Genomic DNA, 17,116 nt, shown 5'->3' with positions numbered 1-17,116 from the left:
ATTACCTGTCTTCGTAGAGAAAACAACATAGGACGAAGTAGTTAGAAATGGGCTTTTAGTTTGTTACGTTTTCCCTTTAGATTTTTGTTTGATTTGTGTACGATTGATTGTTGTTTAATCAAACATGAAATCTAAAAAAAAACAACATACTTCTTCTGAAGAATCTGAGGACACTAACGATAGTGCAAGAAGCAGTTCGTCCGAGAGTGATAGCGAGGTATCTTCAGCTTCTGAACATCGACACAAGAAAAAAAGAAAACGTGATTCATCTTATTCAGAGACAGAGTCTGATGATCAAAAACGTTCTAAAAAGCGCAAACATAAAAAAAAGAAAAAGAAACATGGGAAAAAGAAGCGCCGGTCGGGTTCTGACGTTAAACCTGACGAATTTATACTGAGCGAAGGCGAAGAAACATCTAAAAAGAAACGAAAACATAAACATAAACATGTTAAACGTGCCCGAAGTTCCTCAGCTAGTGAAATAGGTATGCTTAAAGAAAGAAAAAAACATATTTTTAAGTTTTCAAATAGGTACATTTCTTAATATTTGTAGCAGAAGTAGAAAAGAGTCAGCGTCGCTTGCACAGCGTCGTGAAGGAACGTCGGGATTCATTAGAAGAAGTGCAGCCAACCCGAACTTATTATCAGTAAGTAGTGCACAATCAAATTAATCACAAAATACATGACATGCTATTATATCAGGTTATCTATGTTATGTCGAACTATAAAATATTTTTGTGCTGAATTTATGTGTTCATTAGGAGGGAATTTAGACGCTCTCAATCTGCAGACAATGCAAGAGAAAGAGAAGTTCAAAGGTTCTATAGAGGTTCTAGCAAGGAACGAAGGCAATATCAGGAGCAATATGATCAAGAACACGAAAGGTACTAAATGCATTATGTTATCTGAACAAAACAAAACCTAGGCTTTTAATGTATTTTTAAGTTACTTGGAATACAGACCAATGATAATATTTCACAAAATTAAACTTTATGTAATGTACCTTTCATCTCATTGGAGAGCAATGGTTTCTGTCTAAGCAACACTAAATGCAGTCTGTGAAATTGTCAGCTGTAAAAATGTTTACCATGAAATGTGTAGTGTGTAAAGTAATTAATACAATTAAAATTGCATTATTATTTGCATTATTTATTCTTGTTCCATTATGAAGTTTGTGTTATTATACAATATTACAGATTTGGTTCATATCACCATGAACACTTTGACAATAAACAGAAGTACAATCAAACTTCGCAATACAATCAATTTAATGATAGTGGTGGAAGACAAAGAAATTTCAATCAATTTAAAAGGTAAGTCTATCCTGCTAACTGGGTTCTCATAGTATATTTTATGTGTAGCTACACATACTTACAGTGAATTAAACTATAATATATGATCATTTTCACTTAAAGTCTGAAAGATTCTCTTGAAGAATGCAATGCATACTGCTGATTTTCAATACACTAATAGGTCAATTACAAACAATTAAGCAATACACAATTACTGTCGCCCTCAACACATCATTTTGGAGTCTCCCTATCCATTCTCAGTGCTCTTTTGACAAGTGCTTCAACTTGTCGAAAAAGCACTGCAAAGCTTAAGCCGAAAAGTGCTGCAACTTAACCCACAAACACAACTCACTGAGTTTCTCATCAAATCCTCTCAGTAAGTCATGATTCCATTTCAGTGGTAGATTTAGAAAAGCACTGCTCTTGGTAGGGCAGATGTTAACAGTTTCTCAGGCTGAGCCCCTTGAGTCTATATATCAGGTGAATCCCGAACGGCATCTTGAGGCTACTGGCAGTAGATAGACAAAAACCACCTTCACACACTACAATCATTAATCAAATCAGTGGGTGGCGCATTTACCTTGTAGATGTCTATGGGCTCCAGTAACCATTTAACATCAGGTGGGCTGTGAGCTCGTCCAACTATCTAAGCAATAAAAAAAAAGAAACCTCTATGGGGCCTCAAAATAATTATTTCATAAGTGATATAGGCAGAGCAAAGTCAGAGTATGAAACGATTTTGCTTTAATTTACATTAATAGCGAATGCTGTAATAGGTAGGCTGACAGTACTGATGATTGCTAACAATGATAGCCTTAATAAAATTACATTCAGGTCAAATATTTTGTGGTCTTGATGATAATTCTGGATAAATATTTGATTCTTAAATAAAGTACTATGACTGAATGCAATTCTATTTAAATTGCAGAATCAATCTGCAATCCAATCACAAGCTTTTAAACCAGTAATAAAGTATTTACATCGGTAAACATTTTAAGTAAATTTATAATTTTAATTGTCAATTTGTTGTGAATAAAAATGTATGCCACACTTAGTGTATTAATGCTTATGAAGAAAAGAACATTCCTTTAAGCAAAAATAATTTTAGGAATCAAAGATATGAAGATTATCGTCGTCCTGATGATGGCTATCAAATGAAACCCAGAGATGAAGCGTACCATTCTAAACCTGACCCAAGGGGTAAGATTGAATTTTAATGGCTAAATTTATTGTATTGTGTGTTTATTAATGTTCACACATGCATTAAAACTGGAAATATCATCAGGAAGTATCTCTTTTTAAACATTATTGAGAACACTGATATATAGATATATAATTAAGGTTTATCAATCAAAATTTGATAGCAATATATAAATTTTGCCAATAGGTTACGACAATAACCGATATGAGCAATACGGTGAGAGAAATATAAAGAGACGCGATTATGAAGAAAGCGAAGATTACAAGGATCGGTATGTTTTATATAATTCGTATTTAGTTTATCAGGAAAGTTGGATAGATGAGTTCGCAGCTGAACTGTTGTTCAATGTTTATAATATATAATAATTTATTATAATTGAAATCCATAAACAAAAAAATGAATGTTTCGAGGAAACGGTTGTTTTAAATACACTTTGTACAGAAAATAAAAAAATAATGAAAGAAATTGTTTGTATAGTCGTGGGCATCCTGAGAATGAGCGTTACCATGCACCGCCACGCGACTACCAGGACAAGCGCGAGTTTCCAGATAAACGTCAGTTCCCAGACAAGCGTCAGTTTCCAGACAAGCGCCAGTTTCCAGACAAACGAGAATTTCCAGACAAGAGAGAGTTTCCAAACAAGCGCGAGTTTCCAGTCAAGAGTGAGAAATTCCGTGAAGAACCGTACCCGTTAGAAAGGTATGCAGAATTTGGAATGAATGTTAACGTAAAATCATCTGTTAAGTTAAAAAGTCAGTGCAGCACAAGCCCAAAATTCCACATGAAATTGTTGTTTCATCATAAATTGGAATTGAATTATTAAATCTGTATGTGTGCATTGGCTTTGTAGTTGATTGGTGTCGTTAAATGACTGAATTTGTTTTTACAGTGCCTACTCTACAGAATACTATTGTGGTCAGAGCGCGTTGGTGTTACAAAGATATTTTCTTATTTACAAATTAAATGATAACCACTCTAGGCATGTGTGAATTTATAAATATCCAAAAGATCCATTGAAAAACGATTCCTTCGTTATGATAATGCTGATATAAAGATAAAATAAACACACTGCAGGTGTTTTATAGTGTCAATTACACACTATCTGTGCCACCGAAGGTTCATGTTGCTTCACATCTTGTATGTAATTTGTATTGTACGTTTATTACATTTTCGAGGTCTAATACACAATAGATACATTTTGAAGAATTTATACTTCCACAATCAACTTAAAATGTTAAAGAATGCAAAGAAGATGTTCTCTAGATTTTCTGTGATTTCTAACATTTGGTAACACAAACCGATGCATATTGTTAATTTGACTGAAAACAATCATGCTACTTGAGTGACATGTTGGATTGAAAACATTTTGGAAATAACTCTGAACTAAGACAGAAACCTATGGTTTTTTATAATGAAAAAAGACAATAGAAATGTTACTTCAAGGAAAATTTTTATTGACTTGAAAGTTACCAGACCACTTTGGAGGAGATAAAAGATCATCATAAATATTTCTTTAGATGAGAAATGAACGAACCTTTTACCGAAATTGGAGATCATAATTGCTCAGATGCAGTAGAATATAACTTAGAATAGAAACCAGAAACTATGATTCGAACAAAGGAAAATGCAAAAAAAAAAACATTTTGAAAAATGAAATTGAATAATGCAGATATACAAAACTGTTTTTCACAATTGTTTTAAATGGACCATGATCGCTTAGTAGAATACAATTAATTAATGAAATATCACCATACTGAAAAAAGAAAAATGTCACTGACATGAAATGATTTAAATTGCAAGCTTGTACATTGTCATTGAAAACGTCGGCATGACTCTTAAATGATATGAAATTATATGATGAAATTGCTGGTTAAAGCAGAAAAGAGCTAACGTATTTTTGTTCACATTTTGGAGAATATGAAAATCTAACGGGACTTATATATGGGTCATAGACTTTAGCAGATAAAATGAATAATGCGAAGAGGAACGCTACGAAATGCGTTAGATTATTGAAAAGATATGTATAACATAGATAGAATACTTTTCACTACATAGACAATAGTTGAGAGTAAAATAAAGCAACGTTTTAACAGTATTATAAAAGTCGAAGGACTTAATCTTCACCAAATTACATGAAATATTGCAGAATATGCATTTTCGATTGATTAAAAATCAACCTATTTGAAAAAAAAAACTTTACTTAGAATTGTGTTTGATCTAATGAAACATCCACGAACGGATAAAAGTAATTACCATTAGATAGACCTACCAACACAAAATACATCGTATTTTTAATAGTAACGGTAAGTGAAAGATTTCCAGGAGTGTACTACGAATTTGTACTACAAGTTGAAGATAAAAAATATATACATACATACCTATATTAACGTAACGCTATCGTAATAATTAACAGTTGTGTTTCTGGATTCCAGCATTCTTTCTTTTATTGGAAAGTCGATTGCATTGTACATATGTGAATTCGGAATTCTATAAAAAAAATGTTTCAAATATGTCGACCGCGATAAAAGGATAAATGTCAAGGAAATATTTTTTGTATAATTTTTTTTTGTAATTGTGCTATTATTCTTATTTTTTTTAATTCGGTGCCTTCCAAAATCACATTAGAATGCTTTGGGTTTTTAAGGCCCCTTCCATAAATGTTTTATCAGTTAATATTAGTTAAATATTGTTTTGTTATTCACAGGAGTCGGGAGCCGCGTCGAGACAAGCTACTGCCCAGAGTTGAGAGACCTCCATTGCCTCCACACAGGTACAATACATACAGTCTGTTTTTTTTTATTGTCTTTGTAACCAGACGAGCATACGGCCCATCTGACGGTGAGTTTTTTTATTGCTTAGGTAGACGAGCTCACAACCCACCTGGAGTTAAGTGGTTACTGGAGCGCGCAGACATCTACAACGTAAATGCGCCACTCACCTTGAGATATAACTTCTAAAGTCTCTACTATAGTAACAACAACGGCTGCCCCACCCTTCAAACCGAAACGCATTACTGCTTCACGGCAGAAATAGGCAGGGTGGTGTGGTACTTACCCGCGTGGACTCACAAGAGGTCCTACCATCAGTAAAAAAGTGTGAGTGGTTACCGTTGCCCATGGACTTCAGCAATGCTAGGGACAGAGACGTTAATAAATACAGTATAAGCGAGAGCATCGATACAGTATTCTTAGTTTTATCGAGACGTGATGAAAAACATACTCTTACATGTTTGCGGTCACGGAGGACACGAACGTCCTATGTTATGAATCGAATAAATCTTGAAAGCATCTACGTAACAGTATTCATACGAAAGAGTAATAAACTTTATCTCCGACTTTAAAAAAAACATTAAATTGAGCGACAAAAAAAACATCTCACCAAAATAATATCAATATAAGTCATTGAACTCTGTACTCTAGAGGGAATTTTTGTGTCCAATCATTATTTAAAGGCGTTCCATAATTACGTATAATATTGTTGAAAGTTTTGCAACGGGAATTCATACAACGAAATCCGAAGTTCTTTAGGGTTGCATACAACGAAATCCCAAATTTTTTTAGGGTTGCATACAACGAAATCCAAAGTTCTTTAGGGTTGCTCGTCAAAATAAATAAATCTGGGTCTCGAATCCATCAGAAAACACCCAAAGTCAGTTAGTTCGATAAGATTAAGCGTCACGATAATAGGCTCAGTATGGCTGCCGTCGACTATACTCCCTGACTTAGGCTAACGCCGGTCACCGTCGACACACTAGGCAGGCACGTTCTCACGGATTCATCCGATTAGCTAACATTGTCATTATATGCCTGCAGCTTAGCAATAGACAATGGGATATTGGAACATAGGGACAGCGGTAACCGTACTCATTGATCCCGTCAAAGAGGTCCAGACCGTAAAAGAGGCGTGGAATCTAACCCATACATCATCCCGCTGAGTTTCTCGCCGGATCTCAGCGAGTCACGATTCTGATCCGGTAGATGCATTCGCGAAGTAGTAGCTTAGGTCTAATTCGGAAGCGCTCGTGCAGCTGTTAACAAATCCCAGCTTCATGGCTGAGCCCGTGCTCGCCTTATTCAGGTGACACTGGAAAGGCTTTCAGGCCAGTAATCCAGTAAACCTTCGTTCCTAAGCTAAAATAAATAAAATACAATGTGATTAAAATATATTTTTTGGTTTACATGTTTCTGCTCGATATTTAAATACCTACAGCAATCGGTGTGTTATGGTTTTTTTTTTTTTTTATTATTATTGCTTAGATGGGTGTACAGCCCACCTGGTGTTAAGTGGTTACTGGAACCCATAGACATCTAAAAGGTAAATGCGCTACCCACCTTGAGATATAAGTTCTAAGGCCTCAAGTATAGTTACAACGGCTGCCCCATCTTTCAAGCCGAAACGCATTACTGCTTCACGGCAGAAATAGGCAGGGTGGTGGTACTTACTCGCGCGGACTCACAAGAGATCCTACCACCAGTGTAGCTAATTAACAAATAATGGTTACAGCCGCAGCTGTACTAAGATGAATATTAGCCTCAATAACTAAGTGCAAAGATTACAGTAATATATCGAATCCAGTGATCGTCTGGACGTCGCAGAAATGAGATCTCTACAAAACGGGTAAAATAGAGTAGCTTTTAATCTCAAACAGATGACAACGCGAATTAAGATTATTTCCACGTCTTACGTTATTATTTCCTTTCGTAATTACATTGCAAGTGCCAGGAAACGAACTTTTAGCGTGTAATGAATTTGTTTACCCTGTTTCGTTATTTTTTATTGAAAACAAATATTTAATTTCTAATCTATCTTTATTTTTTTCGCATGGATTTACTAAATCACGAATAAAATCGGAATTGGGTTAGATAAAAGCTATTATGGCAATTATAAGTGCTTTTAATGATTAGGGAGCGTTCGAGATCCCGCAGTTTCGAGGAGCGGCCCAGGGATCGCAACAGACGGCCGGAGCCCAGGGACGAGCCCCGGGACGAGCCCCGGGACGACGAGGCCTACCGCCGCGCCCCCGACCCGCGCCGGGACCGACCCCGCCCCGATGAATCTCGACCCGACAAACCTCAACCCAGGCCCAGGGAGAGAAAGTCAAGGTACACTTCAGAGCACGTTATACATCTATACTAATATATAAATCTACAGTGGTGTTTACGGATGTTCCGTTATAACTACTGAACCATGCATCCGATTGACTTGAAACTTGGTATCCATGTAGAAAATATAGTATGTACTTAATGGATAGGCTAATATTTATATGAGTGTTGGACTCCCTACACCAGTTGCGGGGGCGTTAATGATGAGAATATTTGTGGGGGTGAGAAATAATAATGTTAATTTTAAATGCCCAGCGAAGCGGAGGGGTACAGCTAGTTATACATGCTTCTAAAAATTTTCAAAACCATTCAAATGTAACGAAATTATTTTTGAGTAATTAGATATGCCCTGCGGCTTTTCATCCGCTGTATTTGTTATAGACTTGATTGTGTCAGTCTCTCCATAAACATCCAGTCCAATAGCAATGGTGTTACTACATAAACTTTTAAAATGCCTTGCTTTTTATGTACGTATATGGTATTAAATTAAAAATTAATTCTGGATATGATTTACTTAGAATCCATAATAGTTACTAGTGAATGCCTTAAGCTCAAGAGTATCAGAGATCAGTAAGAGAATATTATTGGTTTTTGGTCATGATACAAACTCGCACTAACACATATTATATAGCGTGACTTACCGCAAGTTTATCTGTTATAAAAAAAAAAGTTAGAAAATAATTCTGAAACACTCAGGTTCGCTGACGCCGAAGACAATAAAGAATACAACTGGGGTAAGACGGAAGTGAAGAAGGAAGACGCGAAGAATCCGAATGAAAAGGACAAGCCGAACTTTGGTCTCTCCGGTAAATTGACAGCCGACGCTAACACTGTCAACGGTGTTGTCATCAAATATACAGAACCGGATGATGCTAAACAACCCAAAAGAAGATGGAGGTAACAGATGATCCAAAATGTTAAATATTAATAATAAAAAATATTTATTGCCATTTTTACTATCATGTTAGTCATGCTACTAAAACTGCTCTAGGTTCAATCTCTTTTGACCTTATAAGACAATGAACTTGCGACTCTGATTGCTTCAACACTGCGTCGCTTGTTTGTATCTAATTTGTTGCTGTGGTTAATTAATGATACAGCGCAGATAATTTACGAAAATTAATTATTCAAACGTTTACATTTTATTAAGTTTTAAGCGTCCAAAAACTGAGAATTAACAACAGTGAATCGGGTTGCCTTTGTTTTTCTAATTGTCCTTGTAAACTTTAAACAACTGGTCTGAACGCAAATTCATTACGTATGACGTCGTTAGTGGCAAAGAAAACGGTTTGGTTTTTATAACGCTGATAGTGTGGACGAGCTCACGGCCAACCTCTGTTAAGTGAGTACCGGAGCCCATAGACATCTACAAGGTAAATGCCGCCACCCACCTCGAGTTGTAAAGTCTCAGTTTTAAACCGTATAACGGGTGCCACACGATTCAAACGGAAACGCAATACAGCAGAAATAGGCAGGGTGGTGGTACCTACCCGTGCGGACTCACAAGACGTCCTAACACCAGTAACGATTGGTTTAATTAAAAATCATACCCAATGAATAATCACACATTACATCTCCAAAATATTGATTTAAATACTTTTTAAACCGGTCTATTATCTTTAAAAATAACAAAAGAAAAATGCAGAGACACCAGTGGCAGCTGAATAAACACGTACCGGTGATTTTCATTTCCAAACTACTGAAACAGTCAATTTTATTTTCTTACATTTGCTGACAGCCTTCAGAGGCTATTTCAGCGTAACCTTAACTAGTAGGTGAGCTCACGGGGCACAAACCTGACGACGTTGCTAACACGAACCCTAGCAAGAGCAGTGCTTCGCAGAATCTACCACCGGATCGGAAACGCGACCCACTGAGAAGATCCGCCGAGAAACTCAGTGGGCTGTGTCTGTGGGTTAATTTATTCGTCGAACCCGTCGCTTGCTTATATACTTACATATTGCTTGAGGTACCTAAAAGCACCGTTAGTGGATCGGGAGGATCCGAGATGACGTGTTTTGGGCGACGTCGACTGCTTTCCATTCTGTCCGCAGGATCGGGAAGACGATCACCGCAATGATTATCAAACGCAAAAAAAAATACTCATACAAACTGTATTATTTCCAGATTCTACCCGTTCAAAGGTGACAAAGCATTGCCCATATTGTATATACATCGGCAATCGGCGTTCTTGATCGGGCGCGACAAGAAAGTGGTGGATATCGCACTGGAGCATCCCTCCATCAGCAAGCAGCACGCCGCCCTGCAGTACCGCGCCACGCCCTTCACTAGAGCTGACGGCTCGCAGGGACGCAGAGTCAGACCTTACGTCATTGATCTTGGTAACCGAATCGTTATAATTGTATGCTGTAGATGAGCATAAATGCTCAGGTATTAGGCGTAAACGAGGATACTACTACCAATTTTAGGATATTGTCGAAGATTCAACTTCACGTCTCAAAGTCGGTGGCATCGACGGACTACTAAATACATAGCACCATCGAGTGAAATCGTATGACCGTCAGCAGCGAAATCTTGATTTTTGAGTAAACAAAAATATGGTGCGCGTGCAACTTGATGCACGTCCAAGAAGTGAAACTTCTTTTGCGGTGTGTACTATTGTGGTTTTCTTCATTTTTCATTCTTAAATCAAAATTCTCTTGTAATAGAGAATAAGAGAAACGATCTAGCTCGCTTTGTTTTTCCCTGTCTCCACGGTCGAGTGGTTCGAATCGGTAACGAATTTGTTGCGTGTTAAATTTTACCTTCAACGCGCCTAAAGAAGTTTCACTTCTCTTTTCGCTACACTTTTAGCTCTCCGTTAATTAAATTATGCAATATACAAATTTCAGATTCGGCCAACGGTACATTCGTGAACAACAAGAAGATCGAGCCGCGTCGCTACGTGGAGCTTCTGGAGCGCGACGTCGTGAAGTTCGGCTTCTCGCAGCGGGAGTACGTGCTGCTGCACGAGAACAGCAAGGACGACGCGCAGGACGACGACCAGCTCGAGCCCGCGCTCGCCACCGCCGACCACATCAAGCACGAGAAGCGACTCAAGCAGGAGGTCGTCGAGGACGGCGAGTGACCTATATATATACATATATATATGTATAGAGGGGTGAAAGGCTATTTGGTTTAAGCGACGTTTCGCTTAATAGGCAACGTTTATGTATGTGATTAAAGTTCGATTTTATTTGGTATTAACATCAACAGTTGGATGTTTTTAACACTAATCATAGCAACACTAAATGGTACGTATTTCTTCCATAGCTGGTAGATAACGGTATACAATAAGTATTACTCAAAATAAACAAAACAAAACAAAAAAAAGTTTAATAACTGTATATTAATTGGTAAGAAAAAGTAATGAAGTCAAATGTGCAAAAGCAATAAGATGATACGTGCTTTTTCAATGCAAAAGTTCAAATTGGGTCATTTGACCCGTTATGGTATGTTTAGTGTTAATTGAACTTGAATTAAGTTTACTCCATTCGAATACATAGCTGAAGAAGTTACTCTGTTATGATAATTTTTTCCAAATTTACCCTCTAAATGGCTCTCATATAAATTTGTATAAATGTCGCTTAAACCAAATAGCCTTTCGCCACTCAATATAATAATGTTCGTTTTGTTTCTCGTTAGGAATTAAGTTTCTTTTGACTAACAATTCTTCCATTAAGTTTTATCTCACGAAGTTTGTCCTCGGCTACAGAAAATTCCATAACGCACGTGAGTAATGCGGAAATGTTTGATGACTGACCAAAAAAGAAATTCTATTTTTGTCGCACTATCTGCTGCTGTAACCTAATCATAGTGATTAAAAATTGAGCGGCTTAGATAGTTGTTAAATAAAATTGATTCTTAAATAAAAAGTTGCATTCATTATGAAAACATGTTTTAATTACACATCGCCTCTTAAATAATAGTTTTAATATTCACAAATTATCCGGAAAGAGCTCGGCGTACATCGCTTAAGATAATTTCTTACAATTATATATACAAAGATTTCAATATTTACAAGGATAATTAATTTAAATAAATAACATTTAAATATTCCTTAATAATATTTTTTTTATATATCTATCGATCGGTGGATATTCAGAAATCCTATTATGATGGATTTACATACATTAGTAGTAACGCGCTGTATCATACATAGTCGAACAGTGTGAAGTGATCATGATACTTTCATTTTGTTAATATGAGAGGCATGTACTTATTGCGTATGTTCTCAAATGACGGAGCAATAATTAATATGAAGTGGTTCGCATGGATGCGACCGATATGTCAGATAAGGACTTGTAATGTCGTGTCACGCCATCACGTATCATTTTTTTTTAATTGCTTAGATGGGTGGACGAGCTCACAACCCACCTGATTTTAAGTGGTTACTGGAGCCCATAGACATCTACAACGTAAATGCGCCACCCACCTTGAGATATAAGTTCTAAGGTTTCAATATAGTTACAACGGCTACCTCACCCTTCGAACCGAAACGCATTACTGCTTCACGGCAGAAATAGGCGGAGTGGTGGTACCTAAGCGTGCGGAGTCACAAGAGGTTCTTCCACCAAAACATTGTTCTTTGTCCAAGTTTGTTTCCACGTTAGCAATTGACGTTGGCGTGACCACGACGAGGCTACAATACATAATAATTTTACATGCGGACTTAGTCTAAAATATCACAGCTTAGAAAGTAGTCTTGAATACGTATTTGTCGAGATCGAAGTCGAGGTCTAGTCGGCGCGGGTCGGCGCACAGTGACGCGCGCTTGGCGATGCCGTTCCGCAGCGGCACCACGGTCGCGTTCCTTGTGCCTGGCCTCGCCCCTCCCGCTCCCCTCGACGCACCCCCCGCCCCTGCGCGAGGAACCTCGTATCCGTCTCCGGTCGCGGAGTCGCTCTCGTACGCCAGCTCTAGGTACTTGGGAGCGCGCTCGGGCAGTAACCGCGACGGTTCCATTTGTTGTTGCTCCAGACACTCCTCGTCTGTACGTAATTAAAACATAGGAACAACAACGTTTTCATATTATATCGTTGACGTGCTCAAGCTATATGTTAAGAATGAATGAAAATAGTATCGTTTTGTATTGTGAATATTAAAAAAAAACAATATACAGGGTGTTTTAGTATAGATAAGTGGTTAGTGTTGGTTCTTCTTAACATGATAGCACTAAAAAAGCTAATGTATTTCTCTAATGTAAAACAGTTAAAAATACATTAAATATATCGTCCGAGAGTAGATGATACCCGTTGATACATTGCGGACTTTAGGATAGTGGATAACAGCTTATACCCGTTTCGGGATTAGAAACATACCGAACACCCTGTATAATTTAAATCATGTAATTTCTCATTTTAATTTTATTAATGACGATACTGATAGTGTATGTGATGAGAATGTGATTACGTTCAAGAAGTAGGCATGGTTAGAGGACAAACCTAAGCAAGCGTTGTCATTCTCGTCCAGCAGGTAGGTGCGGTTGTCGACGGCCTCTGAGCATGCTACGTGCACAATACAAAATTAAATGACATTAGTTTTTTTTTAATATTAATCGCGCAACGGACTTTTATAGAATTGGGCTTTAAGACCAAACATTATCCCCATGTTAGCGATATCAGACGACTTGTGTGTCCCTGAGAAATATAAAGGGTATTGGTATAACTGTCACCTTGCGTAACTCATTTCAAGATGTTCGCCTTAATTCGTATTCGTCACATGCAAGATTTTTGTTTTTTATAAATGAATTAAGGTTAAGTGTTAATGCAAAGCGTTATTATGGTCGCAACTGAAAATCCAGTCAATGAGGCACGCAATGTACGACGAAACGCAACTGCAATGCGTTTATTATCATAGTTTGATGCCATAATGCACAGTAGCGTCTGGTGATCTGAAGTTCCCTCGCAAGTCCGCTTCGAGAGCATTCGACTTGAAACAAACATCGGAGCTTATTACAGCTGTGTGTTCTAGTTTCATTGCTAGATTTCACTGATCACACAAACTTTTTGGTAGTTGAGGCATAAATAATATTACTAGGCATCATTTATAAAAGGTGAGGATGAAATTCAAAAGCGAGTCGAATTGCAGTCAAATCTGTTCCGACCTGTGGCCCTGCGTTCGTAATAGAGGCCAGTTTGCTTGGCCAGTTTGCTTAGTGTGAGCGTTTTAACGTTCTCGATAGCGTAAAAGTTAACTCAAATTTGTATGGAGTTGGAACGTTTGCCTACGTGTGCCGCTAGGAGCGCTGTTCTAAAAGCATACAAATTTGAGTTAACTTTCACGCTATCGAGAATGTTAAAAAATTCTCACAAAGCACACTGGATACTCACCGTCGGGCAGTAAGGTGAGGTAGTGGTGGTGGGCGGGCAGGGCGGTGGTGGGCGGCGTGGTGTCCCGCAGCGCCGACACCGTGCTCAGACACTCGCGGAACGACGGCCGCCGCTCCGGTCGGTAGCTCCAACACTTCTGCAGCAGCTCGTAACTGTACCGATGCAACAATTTTATAAATTACTATCTGTATCCGTCCGCTTCGCTGGGCATTTAAAATTAACATTATTATTTCTTACTCCCACAAAGATTCTCATCCTTACCGCCCCCGCAACTGGAGTCCAACACTCATATAAATATTAGCCCGTCCATTGAGTACGTGTATTTTCTACATGGATACCAAGTTTCAAGTCAATCGGATGCATGGTTCAGTAGTTATAACGGAACATCCGTAAAAACCACTGTAGATTTATATATTAGTATAGATTCCGCTTTTAAAGCTTAAAACTAAATATTGACTCTTCTCTTCTTATAAAAGTTCGACATCATGGCATAGAAAACCAATTTATACTAGAGATGACTGAAATTCGTCTGTCAAGTGCCACTACTGGCTGCGACGAGGACATCGCTGAGCACACGCTCGCGAACTGTCCCGCGTGGGTATCCGTAAATTGGATTCCCTTACTTAAAAGCGGCGGTTAATTATTACATTATGTATTATTATTATTATGATGTCCCTTTGACATGTCCTGCGGTTTTGCTCGCGTTGAATATCTAACTAAAAATAATATCTACAGTAGATTGGGGGGAATATAGACTAGAGTTAGGATAGGGACAAATCTGGGAAGTCACAATGCTTTTGTTGAGTTGTTAGATTTAACTTTGTTGAACTGCAAATGACTTTTATTTAGTGTTTATGAATATTAAAAAGTTTAATTTAGTCATCAAAGATTTGTAACTCATTATGGATATTAAAAAGTTAATCACCTAAAGTCAGGTATCTACCTAACAACTAAATAATGCCAGCCCTATTGAAAAACTAATGTCCCCATACGTAACCTGATTCACCCCAAAGCCAAGGTGAATCGGGTCAAGATAGTTTTTTCAGTTCTTGTGTACTTACCTCTATTTTGTAATGAACAATGTATAATAACGCATCGTATATAAAAATTAAGCCTCTGGTACCATTTTTATCTCAATTTTATTGGTATTACCCTAAGAAAAATAATTGTGTTGGATTTGGAAAGGCTCCCGAATCCCCCCAATCTACGCAACCTACAGAGCTGCTTTTTTTTTTGCTTAAATGGGTGGACGAGCTCACAGCCCACCTGGTGTTAAGTGGTTACTGGAGCCCATAGACATCTACAACGTAAATGCGCCACCCACCTTGAACCCTGCTTGTGTCAGTCATTATGGATCATAAACTACCAGTCAATTTGTAGGTCCGTTGATACGTAAAATCACAATAGAGTGAATATACTTTGTATTATTTATTACAGTAGACACACCTGGTGTTGCCTCGGTTGTCATTTACCAAGATAAAAAAAGAACACATAATTGTAAGTTATAACTCAGTTTGCATTATCAAATAATACACATAACCACAATACCATAACCACAACAAAACCATACAAACCTTCACATTGACAACAAGAATGATAGATTCATAGAAGTAAATTAGGTAACTTACAAAGCTGGACTGCAGTTCGGTGGGCGGTCAGGTGTTCCTCCCGCCCTCACGTATCCGAGCACTTCACGGTTCGTGCACGCGGGATATGGCTGCTGTCCCAATGATAATATCTAGAAATTGAAATTTCAAATCAGTCGTAACTGCTGCGCTCAAGAAACCTACTAATTACCGATATTGGAAACATATTGTTGAATATCTATGAATTCAGATTTTCAAATTGGATTTTTTTTCCATACCTCTTCGCTGGTAGCCTAACAGGGCATTCCAGCAATGCCCTGAACGGGCTTGCTAACACTAACAGAGAGATTTGCTTATACTAATTCTTGGATGAGCGGTGTTACGCAAATTCTAACACCGGATCGGAATCGCGATCCACTGAGAAGATCCGGCGAGAAACTGAGTGGGCTAATTGGACATGTAAAACTAATTGGTTCTAATGAAGATGAAAATGAGATTTATAATTATGAATGCAAGCTGAAATTATTATTACCTCCCAACAGAGCACACCCCACGCCCACACGTCAGATTGACACGAAAAAACTCCATCCACGAGGCATTCGACTGCCATCCATCGAACCGGTAACAAACCTGGAATTCGTAAAATATACAAGTCGTATTTATACACGTGAGGTTATATATATACATTATTAAAGTAAATAAATACATACAAGAAATACATAAATACCGTTTACACATAATATGAAATCCCTATATGATTTATATACCAATATACTTACGTACACATAATAAATCAACAGTATGGAAATAATAAAGCATATACAAACAAACAACACTAAGCAGATAAGTAATGTTTCTTCATCGTTATTTTTACGTGCTTTCCTGAAACCATTTTTTTTTTAATAATAATTTACTAACTCACCCTCTCCCTCTTTCCTATAATAGTCGTTTTTGTAAATATCTCTGGCAAGACCGAAGTCCCCAATCTTGACTACCCTCCCGTTAGCGCGGTGGGCGACTAAACAATTCCGGCAAGCGAGGTCTCGGTGAACAAAATGCATCTCTTCTAGATAACGACAGCCTTTTGTTACGTCGACGCACATGTTCAGTAGATCCAAGAGTGTCAGAGAATCCGGGGTCGACTACAAACAACGTGGAAGTATTATAATTCTTGTATCACACGTGGACGGGTATTGTATGGCCACTTTGTTATGTGAATATCTCACAGCAGTCTTGGCTTCAATGGTTACCTTAGTGCATAGAACGTAAATGTGGAAACTGTCATTGAGTAAAGAGATATAAGACTGTCCAACTCTTCAAACTGTGTTGCAGAGACCTGACTGTATATACCACAATACTGTCTAGGCCATGCGTGCTCTAATTAAATATTCATGCGAAATTTCACATTACATAAATTTACACCCTACCACATTTACTGCGAAAATATAAATGTCTTTTTATTTTATGTAATGTGAGGTTTCAGAAGAATATATAGTTCTAGTATTGTAGTAAAAAAATGTGCAAAGTCTATAATTAAAATCGTTTTGAAAATTCCAATAATGTATATTTTAACTTATGTTATTCTAGATTTGTAAAAATTATC

The 17,116-nt window shown here is 37.6% G+C and overlaps 2 protein-coding genes across 5 annotated transcripts in view; one reads left to right on the top strand and one right to left on the bottom strand.

Moving 5' to 3' along the window:
• The first annotated feature begins 3 nt into the window (after positions 1-3).
• LOC114245558 (uncharacterized) lies at positions 4-11,489 on the top strand. 3 transcript variants are annotated; one of them, XM_089737524.1, is made up of 12 exons: positions 4-485; positions 554-647; positions 762-884; positions 1,197-1,313; positions 2,401-2,492; positions 2,680-2,764; positions 2,971-3,192; positions 5,198-5,263; positions 7,398-7,595; positions 8,292-8,492; positions 9,723-9,937; positions 10,448-11,489. In XM_089737524.1, exons 1-12 carry the CDS (start codon positions 125-127, stop codon positions 10,681-10,683), a joined length of 2,010 nt encoding a protein of 669 aa, XP_089593650.1. In that variant the 5' UTR covers positions 4-124; the 3' UTR covers positions 10,684-11,489. The 3 variants fall into 3 exon arrangements, with proteins under 3 accessions (XP_089593650.1, XP_089593652.1, XP_089593651.1); XM_089737525.1 differs by having other exon boundaries at positions 12-485; positions 557-647; XM_089737526.1 differs by lacking the exons at positions 2,401-2,492; positions 2,680-2,764; positions 2,971-3,192.
• The window catches only part of sev (receptor protein-tyrosine kinase sevenless), a 47,488-nt gene continuing 41,848 nt past the window's right edge, over positions 11,477-17,116 (bottom strand). The window contains exons 33-38 of one of the 2 annotated variants that reach the window (XM_089737522.1): positions 16,436-16,655; positions 16,046-16,143; positions 15,556-15,665; positions 13,928-14,079; positions 13,040-13,102; positions 11,477-12,586 (exon numbers count right to left, since the gene is read on the bottom strand). In XM_089737522.1, the coding sequence (XP_089593648.1) occupies positions 12,288-12,586; positions 13,040-13,102; positions 13,928-14,079; positions 15,556-15,665; positions 16,046-16,143; positions 16,436-16,655 (942 nt within the window). In that variant the 3' untranslated portion in view covers positions 11,477-12,287. The remainder of the gene's footprint in view (positions 12,587-13,039; positions 13,103-13,927; positions 14,080-15,555; positions 15,666-16,045; positions 16,144-16,435; positions 16,656-17,116) is intronic. The other variant, XM_089737523.1, reaches the window with a different exon arrangement.

This window comes from Bombyx mandarina, chromosome 23 (genome assembly GCF_030267445.1).
Source record: "Bombyx mandarina strain Sakado chromosome 23, ASM3026744v2".
NCBI lineage: Eukaryota > Metazoa > Arthropoda > Insecta > Lepidoptera > Bombycidae > Bombyx > Bombyx mandarina.
The sequence above is the reverse complement of the archived record's forward strand: the minus strand, read 5'-3'. Positions and strand labels throughout refer to the sequence as shown.

What these genes read in the sequence shown, in the direction of transcription:
- LOC114245558 (XM_089737524.1), top strand. Translation starts at nt 125, where the DNA reads ATGAAATCTAAAAAAAAACAACATACTTCTTCTGAAGAATCTGAGGAC. An exon ending in TTCCTCAGCTAGTGAAATAG is followed by an intron (nt 486 to 553) that starts GTATGCTTAAAG and finishes TAATATTTGTAG; the next exon opens with CAGAAGTAGAAAAGAGTCAG. An exon ending in TATGATCAAGAACACGAAAG is followed by an intron (nt 885 to 1,196) that starts GTACTAAATGCA and finishes ACAATATTACAG; the next exon opens with ATTTGGTTCATATCACCATG.